This window comes from Hippocampus bargibanti, linkage group LG06 (genome assembly GCF_051943395.1).
Source record: "Hippocampus bargibanti isolate YZ-2025 linkage group LG06, ASM5194339v1, whole genome shotgun sequence".
Classification (NCBI taxonomy): domain Eukaryota; kingdom Metazoa; phylum Chordata; class Actinopteri; order Syngnathiformes; family Syngnathidae; genus Hippocampus; species Hippocampus bargibanti.
Window position 1 is genome coordinate 30,814,294 of NC_142739.1, and position 25,017 is coordinate 30,839,310.

The 25,017-nt window shown below is 43.5% G+C and overlaps 4 protein-coding genes across 5 annotated transcripts; 3 read left to right on the top strand and 1 right to left on the bottom strand.

Annotated features, from left to right (window-relative positions):
- Positions 1-785: 785 nt before the first annotated feature.
- On the top strand, positions 786-2,203 carry fabp10a (fatty acid binding protein 10a, liver basic). Its single transcript, XM_088999775.1, has 4 exons — positions 786-946; positions 1,052-1,224; positions 1,918-2,007; positions 2,109-2,203. Exons 1-4 carry the CDS (start codon positions 880-882, stop codon positions 2,157-2,159), a joined length of 381 nt encoding a protein of 126 aa, XP_088855901.1. The 5' UTR covers positions 786-879; the 3' UTR covers positions 2,160-2,203.
- Positions 2,204-2,687: 484 nt separating this feature from the next.
- Positions 2,688-10,418, top strand: srsf10a (serine and arginine rich splicing factor 10a). Of its 2 annotated transcripts, none has more exons than XM_088999772.1 (6): positions 2,688-2,876; positions 3,889-3,993; positions 4,565-4,668; positions 5,843-6,011; positions 6,385-6,435; positions 7,282-10,418. In XM_088999772.1, exons 1-6 carry the CDS (start codon positions 2,710-2,712, stop codon positions 7,568-7,570), a joined length of 885 nt encoding a protein of 294 aa, XP_088855898.1. In that variant the 5' UTR covers positions 2,688-2,709; the 3' UTR covers positions 7,571-10,418. The 2 variants fall into 2 exon arrangements, with proteins under 2 accessions (XP_088855898.1, XP_088855899.1); XM_088999773.1 differs by lacking the exon at positions 3,889-3,993 and adding an exon at positions 4,072-4,295 and having other exon boundaries at positions 4,547-4,668.
- Positions 10,419-11,459: 1,041 nt separating this feature from the next.
- pnrc2 (proline-rich nuclear receptor coactivator 2) lies at positions 11,460-14,892 on the bottom strand. The gene is made up of 3 exons (XM_088999774.1): positions 14,705-14,892; positions 14,162-14,440; positions 11,460-12,521 (listed from the first exon to the last, which is right to left on the bottom strand). Exon 3 carries the CDS (start codon positions 12,497-12,499, stop codon positions 12,062-12,064), a length of 438 nt encoding a protein of 145 aa, XP_088855900.1. The 5' UTR covers positions 12,500-12,521; positions 14,162-14,440; positions 14,705-14,892; the 3' UTR covers positions 11,460-12,061.
- Positions 14,893-17,995: 3,103 nt separating this feature from the next.
- Positions 17,996-24,643, top strand: akirin1 (akirin 1). Its single transcript, XM_088999211.1, has 5 exons — positions 17,996-18,383; positions 21,895-22,041; positions 22,803-22,931; positions 23,037-23,108; positions 24,157-24,643. The coding sequence occupies exons 1-5, from the start codon at positions 18,176-18,178 to the stop codon at positions 24,165-24,167; spliced, it is 567 nt and encodes a 188-aa protein (XP_088855337.1). The 5' UTR covers positions 17,996-18,175; the 3' UTR covers positions 24,168-24,643.
- The last annotated feature ends 374 nt before the right edge of the window (positions 24,644-25,017 follow it).

The window sequence follows — 25,017 nt, forward strand, 5'->3', positions numbered from 1 at the left end:
AAAAGAACACAATTGATGAGGAACTAGGTAAAATTATTGCAGAGAAAGCACGGCAACTTCACTCGGATATCATCAAGAGGCAACCTGGAAGTTCATCATCCATTGATGATTTCAAGGCCAGCCACGGATGTTTTGAGAACTTTAAACGTCGTACATGGATTCATAGTGTCATTCGGCATGGTGAGGCAGCCACTTCTGACCATAAAGCTGCCAAAGCTTACAGGGAATCATTCCTTAAGATGGTGGAAGATGAAGGCTACGTTCCATCAAGCCATCAGCGACCATCGCAAAGGTCAATAAAACTACTTTATTGTACAGTAATTATTTCTTTAATTACAATACCATAGGACATTTATTATACATAAAATAATGTGTATTTTGTGTAGTTTTAAGGCTTAGAAAATTGGAAAGTAGAAAATTATATTTAATGGGGACCTGGGAATGGATTATTCTCATTTTAATGGTTTCCTATAGGAAATTAATGTTTGGGACACACACTTTTTTTCCTTACACACTCTGTCTGGGAACCAATGAAGTTCGTTAGCCAAGGTATCACTGTACATAGAAAACACATCACTTGGTTTTCAGATGCGTGGAGTCAAACTAGAAAAATAATCGGAAAAATCCAAATACTCGAGATATCTATCCGAGTACAGTAACCAAGTATTTGTATGTGGTGTACTCCAGCTTTAGGGAATCAGAACCTCCTGCTCCCAAAAGTAGCAAGTGAACTCTGGGTTGTTCAACTAATGTCCGATTGAGTTACTAATTAAACGCCTCGCCGGAGGGGAAGCATAAAAGCGAGCTCACCGGAGCAGACTCTCCCTCCCAACACGGTTGCGCTTCGCCACCCGCACCTCCTTCAAAGCCCGTCTCAACATGGACTTCAACGGCACGTGGCAGGTTTACGCCCAGGAGAACTACGAGGCCTTCCTCAAGGCCATGGGTGAGCCAAAACTACCCGGGGGACTGACCGGACTCTGTCTCGATACAGCAATGAATGCGATTAAGGGAGTTTGTTCTTGCTAATATTAGCTCTTTCGCTCACCAGAACTCCCCGAAGACGTCATCAAGATGGCAAAAGACATCAAGCCGGTGACGGAGATCAAGCAGAAGGGCAACGACTTTGTGGTGACCTCCAAGACCCCTGGGAAAACCGTGACTAATTCCTTTACCATCGGGAAGGAGGCTGACATCACCACCATGGACGGCAAGAAGCTCAAGGTGAATCAAGTTCAAAAAGACATCAGTCGACACATTTTTATGGGGGGGGGGGTCGCTGGAGTCCGTCAAGAGTACAGTGATGCCTCAGCTTACAAACTTAATTGGTTCCCAGAAAGTGTGTGTAAGGCGAAAAATTTGTCTTCCAAACATTTATTTCCCATAGGAAACCATTAAAAGGAGAATAATCCGTTCCCAGGTCCCCATAAAACATCATTTACTGCTATATAAGCCTTAAAACTACACAAAATACAGTGATACCTTAGCTTGCGAACTTAACTGGTTCACAGAAAGCGTGTGTAAGGCGAAAGGTTCGTCTTCCAAACATTTATTTCCCATAAGAAACCATTAAAGTGAGAATAATCCGTTTCCAGGTCTCCATAAAACATCATTTTCTACGAAATAAGCCTTATAACTGCACAAAATACAGTGACACCTCAGCTTGCGAACTTAATTAGCTACCTATTAGCTAGCTGTCTTGCTATCTATTAGCTATCTGGTAGCTAGCCAGAGAGCTCGCTTTTTATGTATTTGAGGTATTCTGGGTTGCGCGAACGTTGGCGCGTGTAGCTGCCGCTGCTCACCCGCAGAAAAAATATCCTGTGACTGTCAAGTGTCCTTGAGAGTTTTGAAAGGCGCTTAGAAATCAAATGGATGATTATTATTATTATAATATCTGACATGTCCTCTTTTAAGTGCGTTGTCAACATGGAAGGCGGCAAGCTGGTCTGCAACACCGGCAAGTTCTGCCACATCCAAGAAATCAAAGGAAGCGAAATGATCGAGGTACCCTGAACTCATCACTCGCCCGCAACACCCGATTCAACGTGTCGTCTTGTCAATCTCCATCATTTTATTTTATTTTATTTTCTTCTCTCTGGTTTCAGACCTTGAGCATGGGCGCCGTCACCCTCATCAGGAAGAGCAAGAAAATGTGAACATTGGAGGGCCAAACTTGAAATAAATGACTATTTAAATCAAACACCTTCATTGATTTAGACTTTCTTTTTTAAAATTGACGAATGAGGGCGCTTCCCTTTCTCTGACGATTATGTGACGTAAAATAGATCTAGATAGCTTTCTATTTAGATAACTATCTCTCTAGATAGATATATGTCTAGCTCGATAGCTATCTGCTTATCTAGATAGCTATCTGGACAGATACGACGACGTCTCCGCAGCAGGGCCGCAACAACAACAACCTCCATTGCTTTTTTTACATTACTTTGGATAATACTACATTAATTTAAGCAACGAAAAACTGAGGAGCCATTGGGGGGGGAGAGAGAGAGAGAGAGAGAGAGAGAGAGAGAGAGAGAGAGAGAGAGAGAGAGAGAGAGAGAGAGAGAGAGAGAGAGAGAGAGAGAGAGAGAGAGAGAGAGAGAGAGAGAGAGAGAGAGAGAGAGAGGCGGAATTCCCATCACTAGAACAGTGAACGCATCACACTTAAACTGAGCATGCGCGGAAATTGCACGGAAGAGAACGCGCATGCGCATTGTGGTCACACCGTCCTTGGCGAGCTGTTACAATTCAAGCCGACAATCGGGATTGTTTCAAAGAGAAATAGACACATTTGAGGTGAACTACCAAATGGCGAGATATCTGCGACCCCCAAACTCTTCTCTCTTTGTCCGGAATATATCAGATGAGTCCAGGTAAGTGCGCATAATAATAATAATAATAATCCATTTCATTCAGCATAGTTAACTATAGCCCAACCTTTACCAAATAAAATGGCACACCGACGTCGTAGCTGGACGTTGACAGTTTAGTTATGTGCTTGATTTTCCAAGCAAATGTCAGAAGATGAATTGATGGTTCAAAGAAGAAAAAAACGCCATTGTTTTATTGACGAGATTTAGTCACGTTCGTTACGTGAACAAGATTTGCTATTTTCACCTTGCAGTGGAGGTATATTAACAAAAGTTGATGGAAAGTTGCATTTTAGAACATTGCCTCGATCCTGTCAGTAACATTTAAAAGAACCCCTCCGAAAAAAAATGACCGTCGTCACTAGGCAAAAAAATACTAACAGTGGCCAATAGTGATGTGTCGTTCGAGACGGATCTCTGAAGTGAACGAAGAGAGCCGGTTCCTAACAAGGAGCCGAAAATGGGAGCCGGCTTTTTTTGTCCTCTATTCCCCTAAATAGAAATTGAAATGGCTTCTCAGTTTTGTTGTTGTTGCTTAAATTCCCATCCCATCTCAAAACCCACCTATTTAAAATTGCATTTTCTGTGTTTCTACTGGAAAGTCTATTTTATTTATTTCATTGTATTTGTGATTATATTTTATTTGTTATAGTACCTTTGCTTGTCTGTGTCTGTAAAGTGTCCTTGAGAGCTTTGAAAGGCACTTAAAAAGTAATGAATTATTATTATTATGAATTAACTACCAAAAATCATGTAATTTATGTGAAAAACTGGGGGCGGTAAATGGAGGTGGAAAAAAAACTTGGCTCCCATTTCCGGCTCTTTATTAGAAGCCGGCTCTCGTCGTTCACTTCAGAGATCCGGCTCGTTCGCGAACGACACATCACTAGTACAGTGGGACCGCTTCTGCTCGTTCACACAGCGGGCGCCATTTTGAGTGGATTTATGTCCAAAATAAATCAATAAAAAATAGATCCTAAAAATGTAGTCCTTTTATTATTTCATGACACTTTAGGCCAGAAGATTTGCGGCGTGAGTTTGGTCGTTACGGACCGATTGTAGACGTCTACATTCCACTTGACTTCCATACGCGCAGGCCGAGAGGATTTGCTTACGTTCAATATCCTTTCTTTTTACTTGTCCCTTTTTTGTGTGTGTGTCCCATTTGTAACTACTATCTCTTCTGTTGTTACCTCAGAATGTTAAAGTTCTGGAGAACCCGCCCTCCGCCGCTACCGCTACACACAGAAAAGTTACCAGGTAGAGTAGCCAAAGCCAAAGACCAAGCACTAGGAAAAAGAAAGAAAGAAAAAAGACCTAAAAAAAACAACAACACTCACGCAGCAAAAGCATCAAGATGCAAAGACAGAGAGCGGCCATTTTGTCTGCCAAGACAATAAAGAGCAAGTTCAAAGTTCAAAGGTAAAGAAGACAAGCTTTTTTTTAATTCTTTTTTTTTGTATGTTCTTCGAATCGGATCACTGTGTGAGTCGCCAATCGCGAGACTCTTTAGGGTCTTGCGTTGCGCTTGATTATTTTAGTGGTCTGCCAGCACGGATCTCCGAGTCAATGTGTACAAATGAAAACTTAATAATCATAATCATAATAAACTTGACACGGGTCTGCGCGCGCGTCGGCCATTTTGTGTCCTACCCAACCCAAAAAAATCCAAGCCTTAACCGCATGGACACGTTTGAAGATGTTCGAGATGCCGAAGACGCCCTCCACAATTTGGACCACAAGTGGATGAGCGGGCGCCAGCTTGAGATCCAGTTTGCCCAGGGTGACCGCAAGAGTAAGAAGGGCTTTATTGATTTCTCTTTTCTTCAATCTAAAAATACAGTGATACCTTAGCTTACGAACGCTTTCGCTAACGAACTTTTTCACCTCGCGAACGTTAAATTCCCGAGAATATAATCTTGGCATACAAACTCGTTTTCGGCGGACGAACCAAACCACACGGCGCCACGGTGGCTGGCGGACTAGTTTTCCACACATACTTTCTTTGCGTGCAGATGTGGTTTGTTATCGAGTGTTGTACTTATGCTATTATGGGACCGGAAAAGACCTCACCACAGGCTCGTGTTAAGCCAAAGAGGACACAAAAGAAAATGATGGTCAAGCAGAAGAAGGAGATCATCGAAAAACAGCAACGCCATTTGCGTTTGTGTGACTTAGCGTCCCAGCACCAGTATGCTAAGTCGACCGTTGCTACGTGTGGCTAAGGGTGTTTCTGTGTTGTCTAAGCAACAGTCTCAGGCAATAGAAGAAAAGTTATTATTATCATAAAAACTTCTTTTGATTTGGATTAATGAAAAGCAGCTAGCAGGGTACCGTGTGAGTGAGGGTATTATCGCATTATGGCAGAGAAAGCACGACAACTTCACTCGGATATCATCAAGAGGCAACTACCTCAACGACCATCACAAAGGTCAATATAACCACTTTATTACACAGTACAGTTTATTTCTTTCATTACAATAACAATGCACATTTATTATACGTAAAATAAGGTATATTTTGTGTTGTTTTAAGGCTTATTTAGTAGAAAGTGATGTTTTACGGGGACCTGGGAACGGATTATTCTCATTTTAATGTTTCTTCATGGGAAATACATGTTTGGAAGACGAACGTTTCGCCTTTCACACACTTTCTGGGAACCAATCAAGTTCATAAGCTGAGGTATCACTTTATTTTGTGTTGTTTCAAGGCTTATTTGGTCGAAAATTATGTTTTATGGGGACCTGGAACGGATTATTCTCATTTTAATGGTTTCTTATGGAAAATACATGTTTGGAAGACGAACCTTTGGCCTTTCACACACTTTCTGGAAACCAATTAAGTTTGTAAGCTAAGGTATCACTGTATTCTTCTGAAGTCCGGCTCCTGTGAAAGTCTGGGTTTTGTCAGCATCAAACGCTTTTACATGGAATATGTATTGTTCATTCTGTTCCGTTGTCCCTCGAAAGCTCCCAATCAGATGAAGTCTAAGGAGCGCCATTCCCCCGGCAGTTTCTCACGCTACGACGACGACGACGACCGGCGCCGCCGCTCCTCCCGCAGTCGTAGCTACGAGCGCCGCCGCTCGCGAAGCCCCTCGTACGATCGCTGGCCGCGGAGGTCGTACAGCCCCAGAGAGTAAGTCCATGACGCTTTTCCAAATAAGTAGATGACATCACCACTAGAATTAAATAAATAGCGACATAAATACATAGATATCTAGCTAGGTAGCGCTCCAAAAGCTAGCTAAAAAGATCTTTAGCTAGCTATATTGTCTAGCTGGATAGCTATCTATTAGTTATCTGGCTATCTAGTTAGCTATATAGCTATCTAGCTCTCTGGCTAGCTATCTAGCTCTCTGGCTATTGGCTATCTATTAGCTAGCTGGCTAGCTTTCTGTGTATTTGAGTTGCTTCCGTGTTGAGTGAACGCTTGCGCGTGTAGCTGCCGCTGCTCACCCACAGAAAAAAATCATTTCGCGCCCAATTATTTGTTTCTTTTCCCGTTCTAGCTCACGCTCCTACGGCCGACGCAGACGAAGCAGAAGCCGCGAAAACAATGGGTACGTTCTTTACTTGAAACACAACACTGATCTTTTTATTATGATTATTATGATTATTGATCTAATCATTACATCGCACCCACCCAAAGAGTGCGGAAGAGAAAAAGGTTATTGCATTGGATTGGATGTACAGTGATAGCTTGGCTTAATAACTTAATTGGTTGCCAGACAAAGTGTGTAAGGTGAAAGGTGTGTATCCCAAACATTCATTTCCCATAGGAAACCATTAAAATGAGAATAATGCGTTCCCAGGTCCCCACATAACATCATTTCAGCATTAAACACTTGATGAGGGAGGTAGCCTCCTTCTGCCACCGTCTTGAGGAATGATTCCTTGTACGCTTTTGGCAGCTTTATCTGCCATGAGAAGAAAGGAGCGTCAGCGCAGAGCGCCGATGCGTATGTGGAACTGTCGCGGCTTGGAATTGAAGTGGATTTACATGGGACAGGAGATTTCAGACAGGTTTTTTTTCGTCAATGGATTCTACAGCTTAGTGTTTGCGTTCAACATTTAGCTTGTTGTAGACGTGCACATTCTACCATGACGTCCCTGATCCACTGGTGAAAAGGATGCTTTGATCCTCTCCTCTTTAATCTAGAACTGCTTCATGTCACAAAGAGCGTACAGAAAGTGCTGAAGAATGAATGACTATGTGTCTTTGTGTTGTCATATTTATTTATTTAGTGTCCTAGAGAGTTTTGAAAGGTGACTGAAATGTATTATTATTATTATTATCATTATCGTCAGAACTGGCTACCTCACCATGACGAATGACACTATGAATCCCTGCACGATGCTTCAAGTTCTCGAACCGAAGAGATGTTTACGTTTTGTTTTTTGATCAGGCGCAGAAGCGGGCAGCACGAACGCCACAGGACCCAGGGCGAAGCCGCCAGAAAGCCCCCGGCATCCCGCTCTCCCTCCCGATCCAGGCTAAAGGGCCGCAAGAGCCGATCTGGGACGCGCAGCCCCGTCGGCCAGGGGAAGGTATTCCATCATCTTGCTCCCGCTACCCACAAACGTTCGTTTGGCCGTTCGCCGTCGCGCTCGCCGTCACGCTCGCGCTCGCCGTCACGTTCACGTTCGCCGTCACGTTCACGTTCCTGGGATGAGTACAAGTCCAGGCGGCGCTGAGCAGTCGCTCACTATTTTACTCTCTTTAGGAAGAGATTTTAATTTTTTGGGGTGGAGTGGCGTATGTTTATGAGGTCTTATTATTAAAGGTGTAGGACCTTTAATAATAAGAATAATACATTGTATTTATAAGCGCCTTTCAAAACTCTCAAGGTCACTTTATAGTCACGGGCTAAGGTTTTTCTGTGGGGGAGCAGTGGCAGCCACACGTTACAGCGTTCACTCAATCCGGAAGTAACTCGAATGGATAGAAAGCTAGCTAGATAGCTAATAGATTGCCAGATAGCTGGAAAGATAACTAACTAGCTAGAATGCAAATATATATATAGCTAGCTAATAGACCCGGATGTAACTCAAATGGATAGAAAGCTAGCTAGCTAAGAGATAGCTAATAATAATACATTTAATTTACAAGCGGTCTTCAAAACTCTCAAGTTCACTTCTCAGTCACAGGATCTAGCAGCTGGCTAGCTTTTAGCTATCTGGCTGGCTAGCTAGCTATTAGCTAGCTATTATTGATCGCTGACATTTATTATGTTGTGGGTCATTTTTACTTGTATATAAAAATCCAGACAAAACAGTCAAATAATAGGTAACATCAGCAGCTATCTAGCTCGCTATCTATTAGCTATCTGCTTGGCTAGTTGGATTGGATTGGATTAGCCTTTATTAGTCTCGCAGTGGAGAAATTTACATTTCAGGACGTCCCTCCTTGAACGTGAAATGAAAGTGACTGAAAATTTGCTAGCTTGAGCCACGGAACATACTAATGTTGGTTTTTTTTTAAGCTTGAAAAGTAATTATTGTCATTTTTGGTTTCTCTTGCATTGGTCTTCACGATAACAAAAAGTCATATTTTTGTGTGGCTCACGAATGCAAATTTCGTGTGAACTTTGGTGATCCTTTCCAGAATCTGCACTGAAATATCAAATGTAATAAATAATGTTGACACTTTGCAATCATTTTCTTACTCAAAAGTACTGTATTAGAGCGGACGGATTCCAATAGCGCTAACCCATTTTTTGTTGTTTTTGGGAACAACTTGTCCCAAGTTGTAATATGATGTGTTGATCAAAATACAGTGATACATCGGCTTACAAACTTAATTGGTTCCCAGAAAGTGTGTTTAAGGCGAAAAGTGTATCTTCCAAACATTAATTTCCCATAGGAAACCATTAAAAATGAGAATAATCCGTTCCCAGGTCCCCATAAAACAAAACTTTCTACGAAATAAGCCTTAAAACTACACAAAATACAGTGATACCTCAGCTTACGTACTTAATTGGTTCCCAGAAAGTTTGTGTAAGGCAAAAAGTGTGTCTTCCAAACATTAATTTCCCATAGAAAACCATTAAAAGTGAGAAGAATCCGTTTCCAGGTCCCCATAAAACAATTTGCTACTAAATAAGCCTGAAAATTGGACAAAATATACCCTTTTATGTATAATAAATGTGCTATATAGTAATGAAAGAAATAAACTGTGCTGTATTATCAAGTGGTTTTATTGACCTTTGTGATGGTCGTTGATGTAGTTGCCTCTTGATCCGAGTGAAGTTGCCGTGCTTTCTTGGCGATAACACCCTCACTCACACTGTCCCTTGCTAGCTGTTTTTTGTTCATCCAAATCAACCTTTTTTCAACCTTCTATTGCCTGAAACTGTTGCTTAGACAACACAGAAACATCCTTAGCCACACGTAGCAATGGTCGACTTAGCATACTGGTACTGGGACGCTAAGTCACACAAACGCACACATCGTTGCCGTTTTTCGGCCATCTCCTTCTGCTCAACCATCATTTTCTTTTGTGTCTTCTTCGGATTAACACTAGCCTATGGTGGGGTCTTTTTCACTCCCAAAAAAAGCAAAAGTACTCATAACACTCGATAACAAACCATATCTGCACTCAAAGAAAGTGGGTGTGGAAAACTAGTCCGGCAGCCATTGTGGTGCGTCGTGTGTTTCCCGAAAACTAGTTTGTATGCCAAGATTATATTCTCGCAAATGTAATGGTTGTAAGGCTAAATTTGTTAGCTAATGCGTTCGTAAGCCGAGGTATCACTGTATGTTGCGGAAAAATCAAAAAGCGTCTGGACTTACCTGTGGCTGTTCCAGAAAAGAATTCCCTTTCCCATAGAGACAACAGATAGAAAATGAAATCAAGACAGTCAAACAGTTTTTTTGGGGGGAAGGGGAAGGGAATTTATTCATTTCTCTTTTTTTTTTAAATTTAACTCATCAAATCATTAACAATGTCTTTTTTTTCTTCTTGGATTCTTTTAGTCAATTTAAAAACGGGCCATTTCTTTCTTTCCACGTCCAATGACATAATCGTTGGGGACAAAAATTGCAATCCAATTCATGACAAGGAAAGTTTGAATTTCGCACGGGGGAGATTGCAAATGCGTGACTTGACTGGAAATGATTGTTTCAAAATAAAATTACATTAAAAAAAACAGCTGGCGGAAGAACAGCTGAAAGTTGTGAATGCTTCTAAAAGAATCAAAAAGCCTTTTAACAGCCTCACAGTGGGGAAAATAGCAATTGACCGCGAGAAAATTGAAAGGGGTTGAAAAGGAAAAAAAATAAGGATAACAAATTATAATAATAATCCATTTCATATATAAGCGCCTTTCAAAACTCTCAAGCTCAATTTACTAGCTAGCAACTAGCTAGCTAATAGATAGCCAGCTAACTATCTAGCTAGCTGGATAGATATGTAATAGATAGCAAGCTAGCTAATGGCTAGCAAATGATAATAATAATAATACATTTCATTCATAAGCGCCTTTCAAAACTCTCAAGGTCATTTTACAGTGACAGAAGTTTTTCTGTGGGTGAGCAGCGGCAGGCACACGCGCCGGGTTGAGCGTTCACTCAACCCGGAAGTAACTCAAATAGATACAAAGCTATCGATAGCTAGCTATCTATTTAGCTATCTGGCTGGCTAGCTAGATATCTAGCTAGCTATTATCTATTAGCTCGCTATTAACTAGCTAGCTAGATTTGTATCTATTTGAGTTACTTGAGCCAGCGTTGAGTGAACACTGGCGTGTGTGGCTGCCGCTGATCACCAACAGAAAAACTCGGTAGCTGGCTAGATCATTGGCCAACTAGGTATCTCGGGAGCTAGCTAGCTAAGATACATAAAAAAGCTTGAACGCAGAATTCCAAATTGATACGAGCGAACGTCACGCATGAGCAAATCTCCCCCAGTTCCAATGATCAATTCTTTTCTTTCGGCCTGCACTGCATCGTACAAAATATTTATTTTTTTAAAAATAACAAAACAAAACATGTGCAAGATCTCCTGAAAGACTTCAGTGCAGGGCTTCCTCGTTCTTTTTTTTTCTTAACAAAAATAAACTTCAATATCGATGAAGTTGAGGCGGGCAAGGGCGCCTCATACATTCAGTGTTATCATGATTTACTAAAAATACTTTTTCATCCGACTTGCAAATGTATAATATGCTACAAGAACGTTGTACATGTTGTCGTCATAAAGTCGTATTTACATGGCTCCTGAAAAGATATGATCAACAAAAAGGAGATTTTTGTCGTCTCTAGTCTGGCTATGAAGCAGATTCCGTTCTGCACAGGGGGGTGGGACGAAACAGTTTTTTCAAAGACTGCTGACTAGGAGGAGGAGGAGGACGAAAAACCAGATAGTCGCTAGCGCGTCTGATTCAACAGAATGACCCATGTGGAGCAAGTGCAGTGCAAAACGGGCCTGCGACGGAACGTAAACAACCTCACAAAATGGCGTCCGTCCGTCCGTCTTCTCTCTTCAACGCCAAACGGTGTCGCGGGGCAGGACCGAAAGAATGGCTCGGTCCTCTTCCGCGGGCCTTGGCGGCACCAGTGGGCGTTTACTAGATGAGATTTGAATCAAGGGAGGGAGGGAGGGTAACGGCACAACCAAAGCACAGCAAGGCCGCCATTTTGGCCTCCGCCATTTCGGCCTCCGCCGGGGGACATTGACCTGTCTGTGGGCGCTGACCTCCCTCCCAAAAAAAAGGAGGGCAAGACAAGCGACAGGCTCGAAAGCGGCCATCTTGTGTATTGCATGTGCGCACAGCGCCATTCAAATGTTCAAATTAAGAAAGGGGTAGGGGGGGGGGGGGGGGGAACGCCGCCATTTTGACTTTTCCTCCGACGCCATTGAAAACAATGGACGCATGATTTGCCAGCAGAATCGGCGTCGAGTGTCCCGCCGTTTGAAAACGAGCACTTCTCGCTTTGAAATGTGCTACACGGGCACAAAAAAAATGGGGTGCGGGGGTGACGGCGACTCACGATTGAGTATCAAAATGACCAAAAAATGGCTGTCGATGTCCACAAAAGTGGACAGAAAAGAAGATGGGGAAAATAAGTGCACATAATCTGCTTTGATAGCCAAATTAAAAAGAACAAAAAAAAAGGGTCGGTTGGGGGTTGCACTCCACTTTTGTCATTGCCAACAAGTTGTAATTTGGGGTGCGGCGGAATAGGGGATCAGGCCTGCACCTTGAGGAGGCTCTTGAGCTGAAAGGTCATCATCTCCCTGCTCTCGCCGGCGCTCATGGGAAAGGCCACCCAGTGGCTGGGCGGTTTGGGCAGCACGCTGGGCGAGGGCGGCTCGCTGAACTTCGGTCCAGCGTAGGCCGGGGGGCTGCCCAGCAGCGTGTTGAGGTGGCGCACGGCCCCCTCCCAGTCGCGCCGGTAGGCGGCGGCCAGACGGGCGATGGAAGCCGCCTCCGGCGAGCTTTGGGACGCCGGGTCGTCGCGACGGCGCTGGTGGTGGTGGGGGGGGGTCCCGCCGGTTGACGTCACGTTGCCGCCGTGGTCGCGGCCCCTCTGCTTGCTTCGGCCCAACTGCTGCGTCTTCTTCTTGGGCCGCTCATGGTGGGGGCCCGGGATGTCGCCGCACCGCTCGCCGCCTCCTCCTCCCATGATGCTTCGCTTTGTCTGTCACCTAAGCACACGGGCGCCCACCCGTTAAAGGACAACCGACACCTCCGCACAAGTTGTGACAAAGATTCCAGCGCATGTCGCTATATTTTACATTTTAAGACTGGCGCTGAATATTCAGGAAGTCTTGTTTTCAAGTTGATGACGATGCCCTAAGTGACGTCACGCAGGGAACGCCCCTGACCGACAAAGCCACACACAATGCATTTTGGGTCCTTTTTTCGTCTGAAAACACCGTGTTGATGGCGAAATTAGAAGGAAAACGACATAAATAACGGCATGGTGAATCGTTGTGTGTCGCAGCCAATTGCTGTAACGCGCATAAAGATGTAAGTTGACACAAATTCCCAGCGGACAAATCAGCCCATTTCCAACGGAGCTTGTGCGCCATCTTGTGCATTTTCTGGATGCTACAACAGAGTCCAGACAGCTGGAATTGATACAGAAGGACTTCTTTAATCGATTGCAAACATGTATGCTTTCCTCTTCAGAACTATTTCAATTATATTCCTAACTGGATGAGTAACAAGAATGCATCTTCTCCCAATCTGAACTCTTTGATGCCATTGTTTTGATTCTGGAGCAAGGCAGTTTGTGAAGGAGTAGTCTGGCGTGATGTCACAAACAAGGGGGTGGGACTTTCTGAAACTCGTCATCTCCAAGCTCATTTTGTCACAGTTTAAGTCATTTTTATTAGCGTTTTGCATTTCACTAAAAATATCAGCCTGCGTGTTTTGGCTATTTTAGATGCTATCAAACGTTTTTCTGCTGTCAGTTAGCAAACAAAAAATGCTGTCGGTTGTCCTTTCAATGTGATTTATAGCCCCCCCCCAAAAAAAGTGTATTTGTCGGGAATAAGTTGATCTAAAAACTTCCAAAAATAGCCCGCGATAGGTGAAAGACGCGAACAATGCAAAAGTGTACATACTGCAGAGTGAACCAAAAAAAAAAATCAAACCTCGTTTTCAATAGTTTAAAGAACGGTGTTGTAAAACAATATTTTGCTGCTGCGCCTATTCGTCCTGACTCCACTGTGCTGTAGCGTCTTTTTCTACTGAAGGAGTCTTTCTCCGAGAGAAGAACATTGTTATCGCTAGTTAAGATTTTTATAAACCGATTTATTTGAGAACTGCAATGAACGACACATAAAAGGGTGCCGTTCTTGTGCCGCACGCTGAAGTTCAGTGGCCATTCTCATCATGGTTGCTAGGCGACCAAGTGTTAGTCCTTCCTCCTCTTCAACAAGCGTCTCCGTCATCCTCGCTTGGCGGCTTTGTCATCTCTGCCAGGTCTACGTCCGTGTGCATCAATCAGGTCATTGACCTCATCAGCAGAATGCTCCGTGAGCGGTTCAAAGCTAGTGTGTTTGATTTTATTCTGTTTTGTTTGCAGTGTTCTTTCTTTTACTTTGTTTGTTTGCACATTTGCATGCCATTCATTTAAAGAAAACGGTTTTCCCCCTGAAAAACAAAATCCGCGATGCATTGAAGCCGCGATAAGTGAACCGCGAAGTAGCGAGGGAGTCACCGTACTTGTACTTGCGTGACAACTATGGCGGCGCTTGGCCTACGTGCCTAACCGCCGCCCCTCCCCCACCGGCCGCACAGCGACGAAAACAAGCCGCGAGGCAGGCGAGGCGCTTACCTCTTTGTTGCCACCGAGTTATCCGGGAACTGATCCCTCTTCTTCGCCCTTTTCGTCTCCCTTGCGTCTTTTTTGGACAGCGTCCTCCGTCTCCGAGAACAACAGCGGACGCCGATGACGTCGGGTCGAATCGGGCTCCTTCCGAGCGGTCTCGGTCTCGGTCCCGTCGAGTGTGACGGGCGGGCGATCGTCGAGTGCCAACGGGCGTCGCTTGGTCGCGGAGCCGAGCTGAACATGAATTCACCTCGGCGCGCACGATACACCACGAAGCCGCGGGACCTCCAATACAAAAGGACATTTTCGTTAGACGAAACGTTGGCCATTTTGTCCAACGGCCTCTATGTTGTCAACGTCGTGAAATGTCCATTTCGACCGTCATTTTCTCCCGTTTATGTTATGACGTGTTTATGAATCTATCGAGCGGGAAAAAGAACTATTTTCGGGGTCGTTCCATTCGCCGTTTCGGTGATCGAGGCGAAAAACAAAAACAAAGACGCTTCGACTCGAACGACGATCGAAAGGAAGACAAATAAAAAGTCTCACCGACTTCTTCAGGCTCGATCGTCGAAGCCTTTCGTCCGGTTTGTTGTTTCAGCGAAACTGATATCCCTCGTTCGTATTCCCCGCAAAATCGGTTGGTGGTGAGCCTCGTAGATGAGAAAAACGATAGCCAGAGAAGCGATGGCCTCCTTTCCTCTCTCGTCTTCTTTTCCGACTGCGTTTGATTTGCTCCAAAATGTCGTCCTGAGTTCGTTCCCGTCGCTGGTGGCAGGCCGCCTCCGACCAATCACGTCGCGAGCTTGATGCGCGCCGGCCAATCAGCGACGAGCCAGACGTACTTGTTGACTCTTGTTGCCAGATGAGTGACGTCAATGGCCGACTTTTTTTTCGCCTTTGTGTTGTCCGCAATTTCCTCATCGAGAAGGTATAAAAACACGAAAACAAACCACAATGCCCATTGTACAAAACCGGTTCGCTTTCTGAAATGTTTGTTTGGTAACGCAAGGGGATTATATAAGATTTACGCAAAAGGCACGATAAGAAACGAGGATTAAACCTTATGTAATGTCGATCATTTGTCGAGAAATGGCGTTTGCGACGCTTCATTATTCCCTTTTGTGTCGAAGCAGGGAAATAAACCATTCACCCAAAAGGTTTCACTTTTTGGATCCGAGTTAACCAACTGCATTCTGAGTTCTTAAAACATACTGTCCTCTTAGATGACGTCGGAATGTCCAAAACACTCACCTGCTGCTTATTTACAAGTGTGTAATAATAAGTAGCTAATTGTAAGCATGCGCATGACCTCAATTCAAAGAATCGACCTGTGAAATCAACAAAACATACTCCAGTTTCTCAGTTATTTTGTTTGCATAGATGCCAACGGCCAATTTATAGTCTACAGTGCATTGTTTTAGGCCACTGGTGTCAAAGTCAAGGCTCGGGGGCCAAATCCGGCCCAGCACTTCATTTTTTTTCGGCCCGCGAAAGCAAATCAAACTTGTGAAATTCCATGACGCTTGCTAAAATCCTCACCAAAATGTCACATTTTTGCACGTAAACCACATTAACAGTCATTATTCTTGACTTCAGATTTGAAAACTACTTATTTATTCATTTGTTATGCGCTCTATCTGTATATATGTAATATGTGGAGGGGATATATATATATATATATATATATATATATATATATATATATATATATATATATATATATATATATATATATATATATATGGCCAAAAGTACCAGCAAATTTGTGTTCGCTGACGAAGCCTCTTGGATGAGAAGCGAAACGTCCGACACCTTCAAAGAAGTACAGATGACGGCTGAAGAAGTGGATTTGTTCAAGTTGCACAACAACCGTGCTCAATGTCAGGCTAGGGTGAGGAGGGTGTGGGGTAGGGCTGGGAGGTGGAGTCTGCAAACCAACACTCCCAAACTTTGTCAAGAAAGTAGGTCAGCGGAAAGACCTCCTACAGGTCACGTCGACCAGGCAGAAAGCCACGTCACCACATTTGTCGACGTAAACATGACACTGAGTGTACAAAAACACACGCGCGCACACAACCATGTCATTTAATTCGGAAAGCAAAGTGTTGACACACGTACCAACTCACAACCTCACAGAAAGGATACATAACGTACCTTACTTCCGTTTTATTTATTTCACAATGTGAATGATGTTTTATTTTGAAACAATACCGGATCCTCTGTTACAACCGCGTGTCACTTGACACGGGTCAAAAATAAATAAGGCTACATAAAACAACAATAATAATAACAATAATCCATTTCTGTTCTAAGCGCCTTTCAAAAGTCTCAAGGTCACTTAACAGTCACAGGATACATTTTTTTGTGGGTGAGCAGCGGCAGCCACATGCACCAGCGTTCACTCAACCCGGAAGTAACTCAAATAGATAGAAAGCTAGCTAGCTAGCCAATCGATAGCTAATAGATAGCTATATAGCGAATAGATATCCAACTAGAGAGCTATATAGTTCATCGATAGCTAGCTAGATAGCCAGCCAGCCAGCTAAACAGCAAATAGATAGCAAATAGCTAGCTACCTTGCTAGCTAGCTAAATCAAGAAATATTCAGACTAAATGCAGATTTGTTTCCCCCTTTAGTCATTCGTTTAACATAAATTTTAAACAGCAGACGATAGCTTAACTGCTAATGAGATTTTAGTGTTAGTTTTGCCGCTAACGAGTAACAAAAAAACTCATGAATAAAATATTTACGCTCAAAATTTTTTTTATTACTTTGGAAGGCAGGCTACAATATCTTAAAAACTTTTCTCTTCCAAGTTGACCACATTATGCTGTAATTATTATTCAATTATTATATGTTTTACTAGTTGGTATGATAGCATTATTAATATGAAAAGAAAATTAGTGACAGCTGATCATCAGACCAGAGTAACCACAGGGAAAGTCAAAGTTAGCATCCGCTAACTCTGTGCACATATTGGATTGGATTGGATTGGATTTGCCTTTATTTGTCTCGCAGTGGAGAAATTTACATTTCACAGCAGCAAAGTTATGAAAGAAAAAATATAAATCAAGCCATACAAAGAAAAATATTTGATCTAGTGTATTTTTTACATGAGTAATTCGTTTTTCACATATTTTTACATGATTTTTCATCGTTAATTAATTTAAGCAACAACAAGGCTTATTTAGTAGAAAATTGTGTTTTATGGGGACCTGGGAACTGATTATTCTCATTTTAATGGTTTCTTATGGGAAATAAATGTTCGACACACGAACTTTTCACCTTACACACACTTTCTGGTAATCAGTTGAGTTCGTAAGATGAGGTATCACTGTATTTGCGTTATTCCGGGTTGAGTGAATGCTGGCGCGTGTGGCTGCCGCTGCTCACCCGCAGAAAAACTTATCCTGTAAATGTAAATGAAATGTATTATTATTATTATTATTATTATTATTATTATTATTATTATTATTATTATTATTATTATTATTATTAAAAAAACAACTGAGGAGCCTTTTGCGAGCCAAAAGAGACGCATCTTTTAAGTGAGCCGAGCCAAAAGAACCGGCTCTCTAAAAAGAGCCGGAATTCCCATCACTATTCGATTTGGAATTTAACTCAAACCATTACGCTAATCGGATAGGGGTAACTGCTTTAAAAGACGCGCCATGAAAAGTGGAGTTCCTGGAAAAGTCGCAACAGTGTGTTAAGGGAAAAAAACGTAGAACGCGTCTTAATCAAATTTAGCGGTGAATCAAAAAAGGGCAACGAGCAAGCAGTTGGTACAATATTATCACCTCCCCCGCAGCCTTTTGGTCATTGGTACGCTCCGCCATTGTGACGTTTGAAAAATTCAAGCAGGCCCACTCGGCTCTTCGCTCTCAGACGTAAAAAAAGAAAAAAATCCGTTGTCGTACGAACGAAGCAAGACGGACGCCCGGCACCGCCATTAATTAACACGGACGCCATTTCATTTGTTTCTATTAGTTTGACGTGGCATTTTTTCGCCGAACATGGCCTGCGGGGCGACACTCAAGCGCTCGATGGAGTTCGAGGCCCTCCTCAGCCCTCAGTCTCCGAAGCGGAGACGGTGCAACCCCCTACCGGGAACTCCCGGCGCTCCTTCCCCGCAAAGATTCAACAACCTCCGCGCGGCTGTCGACGGCCCCGCGCACTCTTTGTCGCCGCAAAACGTCGCAGGCGAGAACAGACTAACACCAGGTAAGATACGACGCGATTGCTTTGTGTGTGTGTGTGTGTGTGTGTGTGTGTTTGGGTTGGGGGGCTGGGAGGAAGGGATTCGGGTGGAGTTGTTAGCTTGAAAGCTAACGTTTAACTCGCTAGGCTAACATCCGCGAGGGAATGCCGTCGTTCACTTCTTGTGGTGTCCCTTTAAAAAAGCACCACAAACCTTGTCAAATGAGTCACCGTGAACTTGTAAATCATTTTATTCCCCACAAATGCTTCATTCGAAGTCACTTCACACTTGACCGATTAACGTGGACAGACAGACAGACAGACGGACGGACAGCACGTCTCCGTCCTGCGTCTCCCTTCCGTTTTTTTTGGCTTCGGTGTCGTCATATAACATGTTGAGAAAAAGCCAAGTCAAGGTTGGACGAGTCGAGGAACGAAGACCATCAACTTGGATCGAGGTGGTGGTGGTGGTGGTGTTGGGGGTGTTGGTATTCATAATTCCTTTCCTCCAGAGGGTGGGGGGCATTGTTCATTTCCTTGATGCCTTTTTTTGCCTCACCCTGCTCCTCCATAAGCGAAGGTTGGGAAGGGAGGTACGAACGCTGCAAACGGCGACGGAACAAAGAGAGTTCTTCTCTGCGGCACATCCTTGAAATGGTTGACTTTTGTTTGGGCGCTGGTGGTGGAGATCTGACATATACGTATTTTTTATATGCGTCTCCCATCGCCTCCCACCCTAACACATTAGATTTAAACGAATGAGCTCGCCAGAATGCGAATGATCCTGAAAACGATCCAGATCGTTTCAAGGACAACCGACACCATTTTTTGTTTCCTAACTGACATCAGAAAAACGTTTTATAGCATCTAAAATAGCCAAAACACGCAGGCTGATATTTTGAGTCAAATGCAAAACACCAATAAAAATGACTTAAAGTGTCCCAAAACTGCCACAAAATGAGCTCGGAACTGGGCAGATTGAGAAAGTCCCGCCCCCAGTTTGTGACGTCACGCCAAGACGTCTTGCATTGCTCTAGAATCAAAACAATGGCTTCAGATTGGGAGAAGATGCTTTCTTGTTACTCACCCAGTTATGAATATGATTCAAATAGTTCTGAAGCGGAAAGCATAAATGTTTGCCATCGATTAAAAAAAAGTCCTTCCGTATCAATTCCAGCTGTCTGGACTCCAATGTAGCGCCCAGAAAATGCACAAGATGGCGCCCAAGCTCCGTTGGAAATGGGCTGATTTGTCTGCTGGGAATTTGTGTCAACTCGTATCAAATAGTAGTCTTCCTGCAACACACAACGACTCACCATCACGTTATTTATGGGTTTTCCTTCTAATTTCGCCATCAACACAGTTTTCACACCAAGGTACCCAAAATGCATTGTGTGTCGCTTTGTCGGTCAGGGGCGTTCCTGACGTGACGTCACGTCAGGCATCGTCATCAACTGGAAAACAAGACTTGCTGAATATTCAGCGTGAGTCTTAAAAGATCAAATCTAGCTATATGCTGTGGAATCTTTGTCAAATACGCTCAGTAGAAGGCATTTGAAGTGATTTTACAAATTACGGACGCAACTTGTCGGGAGGTGTCGGTTGTCCTTCAAATGATGAGCTCACCTGACCGCTGTGAATAACCCTGAAAACAAAATGGACGTTGTCCAGCTGTGTCATTCCGGTTGGACGTTTTCTTTCCCCGACTTGGATTTCATTCAGGCAAATCTTAGCTTCAAATGGTTTGTTGTTGTGACTGTGAGCAAATCACACCCGGCAGGCTTGAGCAGTTGCGAGCGACTTGTTCTCGTTCCACCTGGCAGTTGAATGGTTGGAGGTTTGATTCCCCGTTGGCAGTTTTTTTTCAGTGGCATTTTGTTTTGTTTGAGCGACCGGATCTATGTGCGGGATCTTGTGTCTGCTTCATTGTTTGGTCAGCGTCTGAGGACCTTTGACCCCCCACCCCCACCAAAGCTCCAATTCCCAGCCGACAGGAAGTGTCTGCAATGGATTGCTCAGCCTGCCAGATAGTAATCTAGCTAGCTAGCTAATAACTAGCTAGTCAGCTAAATTAGTAGCCAGTCACGAGGCTGCATGCGGCAGGCTGTACAATCCTTGAGTTTCATACAGATCCTCCAACTTCCATTTTTTTAACTCATTCACTGCCATTCATGAATTTATTCAGGAATTGAAAATACAATGTCGAGCGCCATTCCTGATTTTTGTTCAGGTTTTGTTTTTTCTTATTTGGGTGACGATATGGCACAGTTTTTCCCTTCCAGCAGGGTACGGCATTTCCCTTTTTGTCTATGTTTGCGCTTTGTTCCAGCTTCAGCTGTTTGCTAAAGCGCTATACAGTGATACCTCAGCTCACAAACTTAAGTGGTTCCCAGAAAGTGTGTGGAAGGCGAAAAGTTCATCTTCCAAACATTTATTTCCCATAAGAAACCATTAAAATGAGAATAATCAGTTTGCATGTCCCCATAATTTTTTTTTTTACAAAATAAGCCTTAAAACTACATGAAATAAACCTTATTTTGTGCATAATAAATGTGCTATTGTATTGTAATGAAAGAAATAAACTGTAGTGTATAATCAAGTCGTTTTATTGACCTTTGTGATGGTAGCTGTCAATGGCTGATGAACTGTCAGGTTGCCTCTTGATGAGATCTGTGTGAAGTTGTCGATCTTTCTTGGCGATGATACCCTCACTCACACTGTCCCCTGCTAGCTTCTTTTCGGTAATCCAAATTAACACAAGTTTTTCAACCTTTTCTATTGACTGAGACCATTGCTCAGACAACACAGAATCACCCTTAATAGCTTATTTGTTCTTCAGGATGGTAGCAATTGTCGACTTAGCATACTGGAACGCTAAGTCACACAAACGCACACGTTGGTGTTTTTTGATGATCGATTGTCATTTTCTTTAATGTCTTCTTCGCCTTAACACTAGCCCGCGGTGGGGTCTTTTTCGGTCCCACAGTAGCAAAAGTACTACACTCGATAACGAACCACGTCCACACTCAAAGAAAGGGGGTGTGGAAAACTAGTCCGCCAGCCACAGTGGCACCGTGTGGTTTATTTCGTCCGCCGAAAAATTATTCGTCAGCCAAGACTATATGTTCGTAAGGTGAATACTTTGTGAGCTAAAGCGTTCGTAAGCTGAGGTATCACGAATATGTATGTATTGTATTTTGGACAGCAGCCCTCATTTCAAGCTCATAAAACGCCAGACCCATATCATTTCACAATTAACTCTTTTTGATAAAAGAAGAGAGTCTAAGGTTTTGAATGTTTCAGTAGTCCTAAAACTCAATATTCTGTCGGTCCTGGAATTGGAGTGACGATGACAAAAACCCTGGCACGGGAGTGCACACATTTTTGCCCATTGCCTGCCAGTCAATGAGTTAAACACACATTGGAAAGGATGCCATGAGTTTTTCCAACTTGTTAGGAGAACTTTCTTAATCCTCATCAGTCGCATTCATTTTTTTAACCCTCCCTCGCCCTGTCCCACCTTGGCGTTGTACAGAGCAGATCTTCCAAAACCTGCGCCAGGAGTACAGCAGGATCCAGAGGAGGCGGCAGCTGGAGGGAGCCTTCAACCAGACGGAGGCCTGCGGACCTTCCGACGTCTCCAGCCCGTCTTCGTCCCTGCACGCCCCCAGCTCACCACCGGGTAGGTCAACGCCGCCACCACCACCTCCTCCCCTTGTCCATGTGATATTTCATGCTAATAATCAGAATAGTAATACCTCCTGTGCATTCTCCTATTAGCTAGCGAATACATAGTCATTAGCTAGCGAATAGACAGCCATTAGCTAGCGAATAGGTAGCTATTCGCTGGCGAATAGATGGCGAATACATAGCAACTAGATAGCTATTAGTTAGTGAATACATAGCTATTAGCTAGCGAATACATACCGAATAGCTAAGAACTAGCGAATAGATAGATGATGATAATAATAATCATTTCATTTCTAAACACCTTTCAAAACTCTCAAGGTCACTTTACAGTCACAGGATAAGCTTTTCTGTGGGTGAGCGGGGGCAGCCACACGCGCCAACGTTCACTCAACTTAAATAGATAGAAAGCTAGCTAGCTAATAGATAGCCAGCTAGCTAGCCATTCAGCTATATAGCTAATAGATAGCCGGGTTGATAGCTCGTCAGCCAGCCAGCGAGCTAAATAGCTAATAGATAGCTAGCCAGATAGCGAATAGATACAGGATAACAAGATAGCCAGCTAATAGATTTTCAAGACGTCAATGAGGTCAACTGAAGACTCATTGCTGACGGATTGCCTCCATATCTGCTCAATTAATAATCATAATTGTCACTTTTACGTTTGTTTTTGTTTTTGTTTTTTTTTGTCATGAAAAAAACAAACCATCCATCTTTGTAAGCTTTGTTGTTTTGTTTTGTTTTGTTTTTTGTCAGGCGCCTCCAGACGGGAGCAGCCCTCGTTTACGCTCAAGCAGGTGAGCTACCTGTGCGAGCGCTTGCTCAAAGACCACGAGGAGAAGATCCGCGAGGAGTACGAACGGATCCTCAACACGAAACTTTCCGGTCAGTTGACGTAACCTACGACATCTTCTCGCATTGTTTGGAACGGAAAAACGGCACCCGGTGGAGATGACCCTTGCCCTTTGGCCTCTGGCTTTTCTCCTACAGAACAATACGAATCCTTTGTGAAATTCACACAAGATCAGATCATGCGAAGATACGGCGCCCGGCCTGCCAGTTGTGAGTGTCCCCCGCCCTCTTCATTTGTTGAATTTATTTCCAGAAACTTATTTACAGTGATACCTCAGCTCAGGAACTTAATTGGTTCCCGAAAGTGCGTGTAAGGCGAAACGTTAGTCTGCCAAACATTTATTTCCCATAAGAAACCATTAAAATGAGAATAATCCGTTCCCGGGTCCCCATCAAACATCATTTTCGACAAAATAAGCCTTGAAACTACACAAAATACGGTGATACCGCAGTTTTCGAACTTAATTGGTTCCCAGAAAGTGTGTGTAAGGCGAAAAGTGTATCTTCCAAACATTAATTTCCCATAGGAAACCATTAAAAAGGAGAATAATCCATTCCCAGGTGCCCATAAAACAGAATTTTCTATGAAATAAGCCTTAAAACTACACAAAATAGACCTTATCTTATGTATAATAAATGTGCTATTGTATTGTAATTAAAGAAATAAACTGTACTGGATAATTAAGTCGTTTTATTGACCTTTGTGATGGTCGTTGATGTCTGAGTGAAGTTGCTGTGCTTTCTCGGCAATAATACCTTCACTCACACTGTCCCGTGCTAGCTGCTTTTTTGGTAATCAAAATCAACAGAAGTTTTTCAACCTCTTCTATTGCCTGAGACTGTTGCTTAGACAACACAGAAACACCCTTAGCCACACGTAGCAACTTAGCGTACTGGTCCTGGGACAGCTAAGTCACACAAACGCACACCTCGTTTTTTTTTTTTTTTGATGATGTCCTTCTTCTGCTCAACCGTCATTTTGTTTTGTGTCCTCTTCGGCTTAACACTAGCCCGTGGTGGGGTCTTTTTCGGTCTCATAATAGAAAAGTACTGTACTCCACTCAATAACAAACCTCGAAAACTAGTCCGCCAGCCATGTGGCGCTGTGTGGTTTGGTTCTGCCACCGAAAACTAGTTCATATGCCAAGATTATATGTTCGTAATGCGAAAAGTTCGTAAACTAAAGCGTTGGTCAGCTGAGGTATCACTGTATGATCTTCAATCAGCCCTACTCACTGTCCCCTTTCCTTCTTTTCAGATGTTTCTTGAACGCACCAAAACAACTTTGTTCCCTCACACACAAGATGGCTGCCTTCACAGGCCTTCTACCACTTGATTTGCCCCCCACTACCCCCCATCATTACCCCACCGCCCTCCCCACTGACACACACTCGCAGTGCCATGATTTCACCGCTTTTGACCCAATACCGTTGCTACTGGCCAAAACGCAACATGACATAATCTTGAGAGACGACCGACCTTTGACCTGTCCCACCCCTACCGCCGCCCATTTCAGTTTTTTGGTTTTTTTTTTGGGGGGGGGGGGGGGGGCTTTAAATTCCCTTTTTAGTTCACCATCCCAAGTCCGATCTTTGGCCCGGCCGGCACTGTAGACTACAAAGCTTTGGGCTGGCTTCCTTCTCGGCTCATGTTGATAGAAGCTCATTTGGAGTGAGCGGCCATATTTAACACCTCACGTCGTCACTCCTCCAACAAGAGAATATGCCCCCCCCCCCCCCCCCCCCCCCTCCGCTCTCTCCACCCTCTCCCTTTTGAAAAAAAAAAAATAAAGAAATCAAAGTTCTCTGATTTACAAATCCTACAGAGATTCTTTATTTAATTGTAATTCTTTCATCATGGTATGCGCTTCTCAGTGGATTGGATTTACAGTGATAACCTCAGTTTATGAACTTTTCGCTGTACGAACATTACATTTGCGAGCATATAATCTTGGCTAACAAGCTAGTTTTTGGCAGATGAACCAAACCACACAGCGCCACGGTGGCTGGCGGATTAGTTTTCGTCACCCCATTTCTTTGAGTGCAGATGTGGTTTATTATCGAGTGGAGTATTTTTGCTATTATGGGACGGAAAAAGACCCTACCACAGGCTAGTGTTA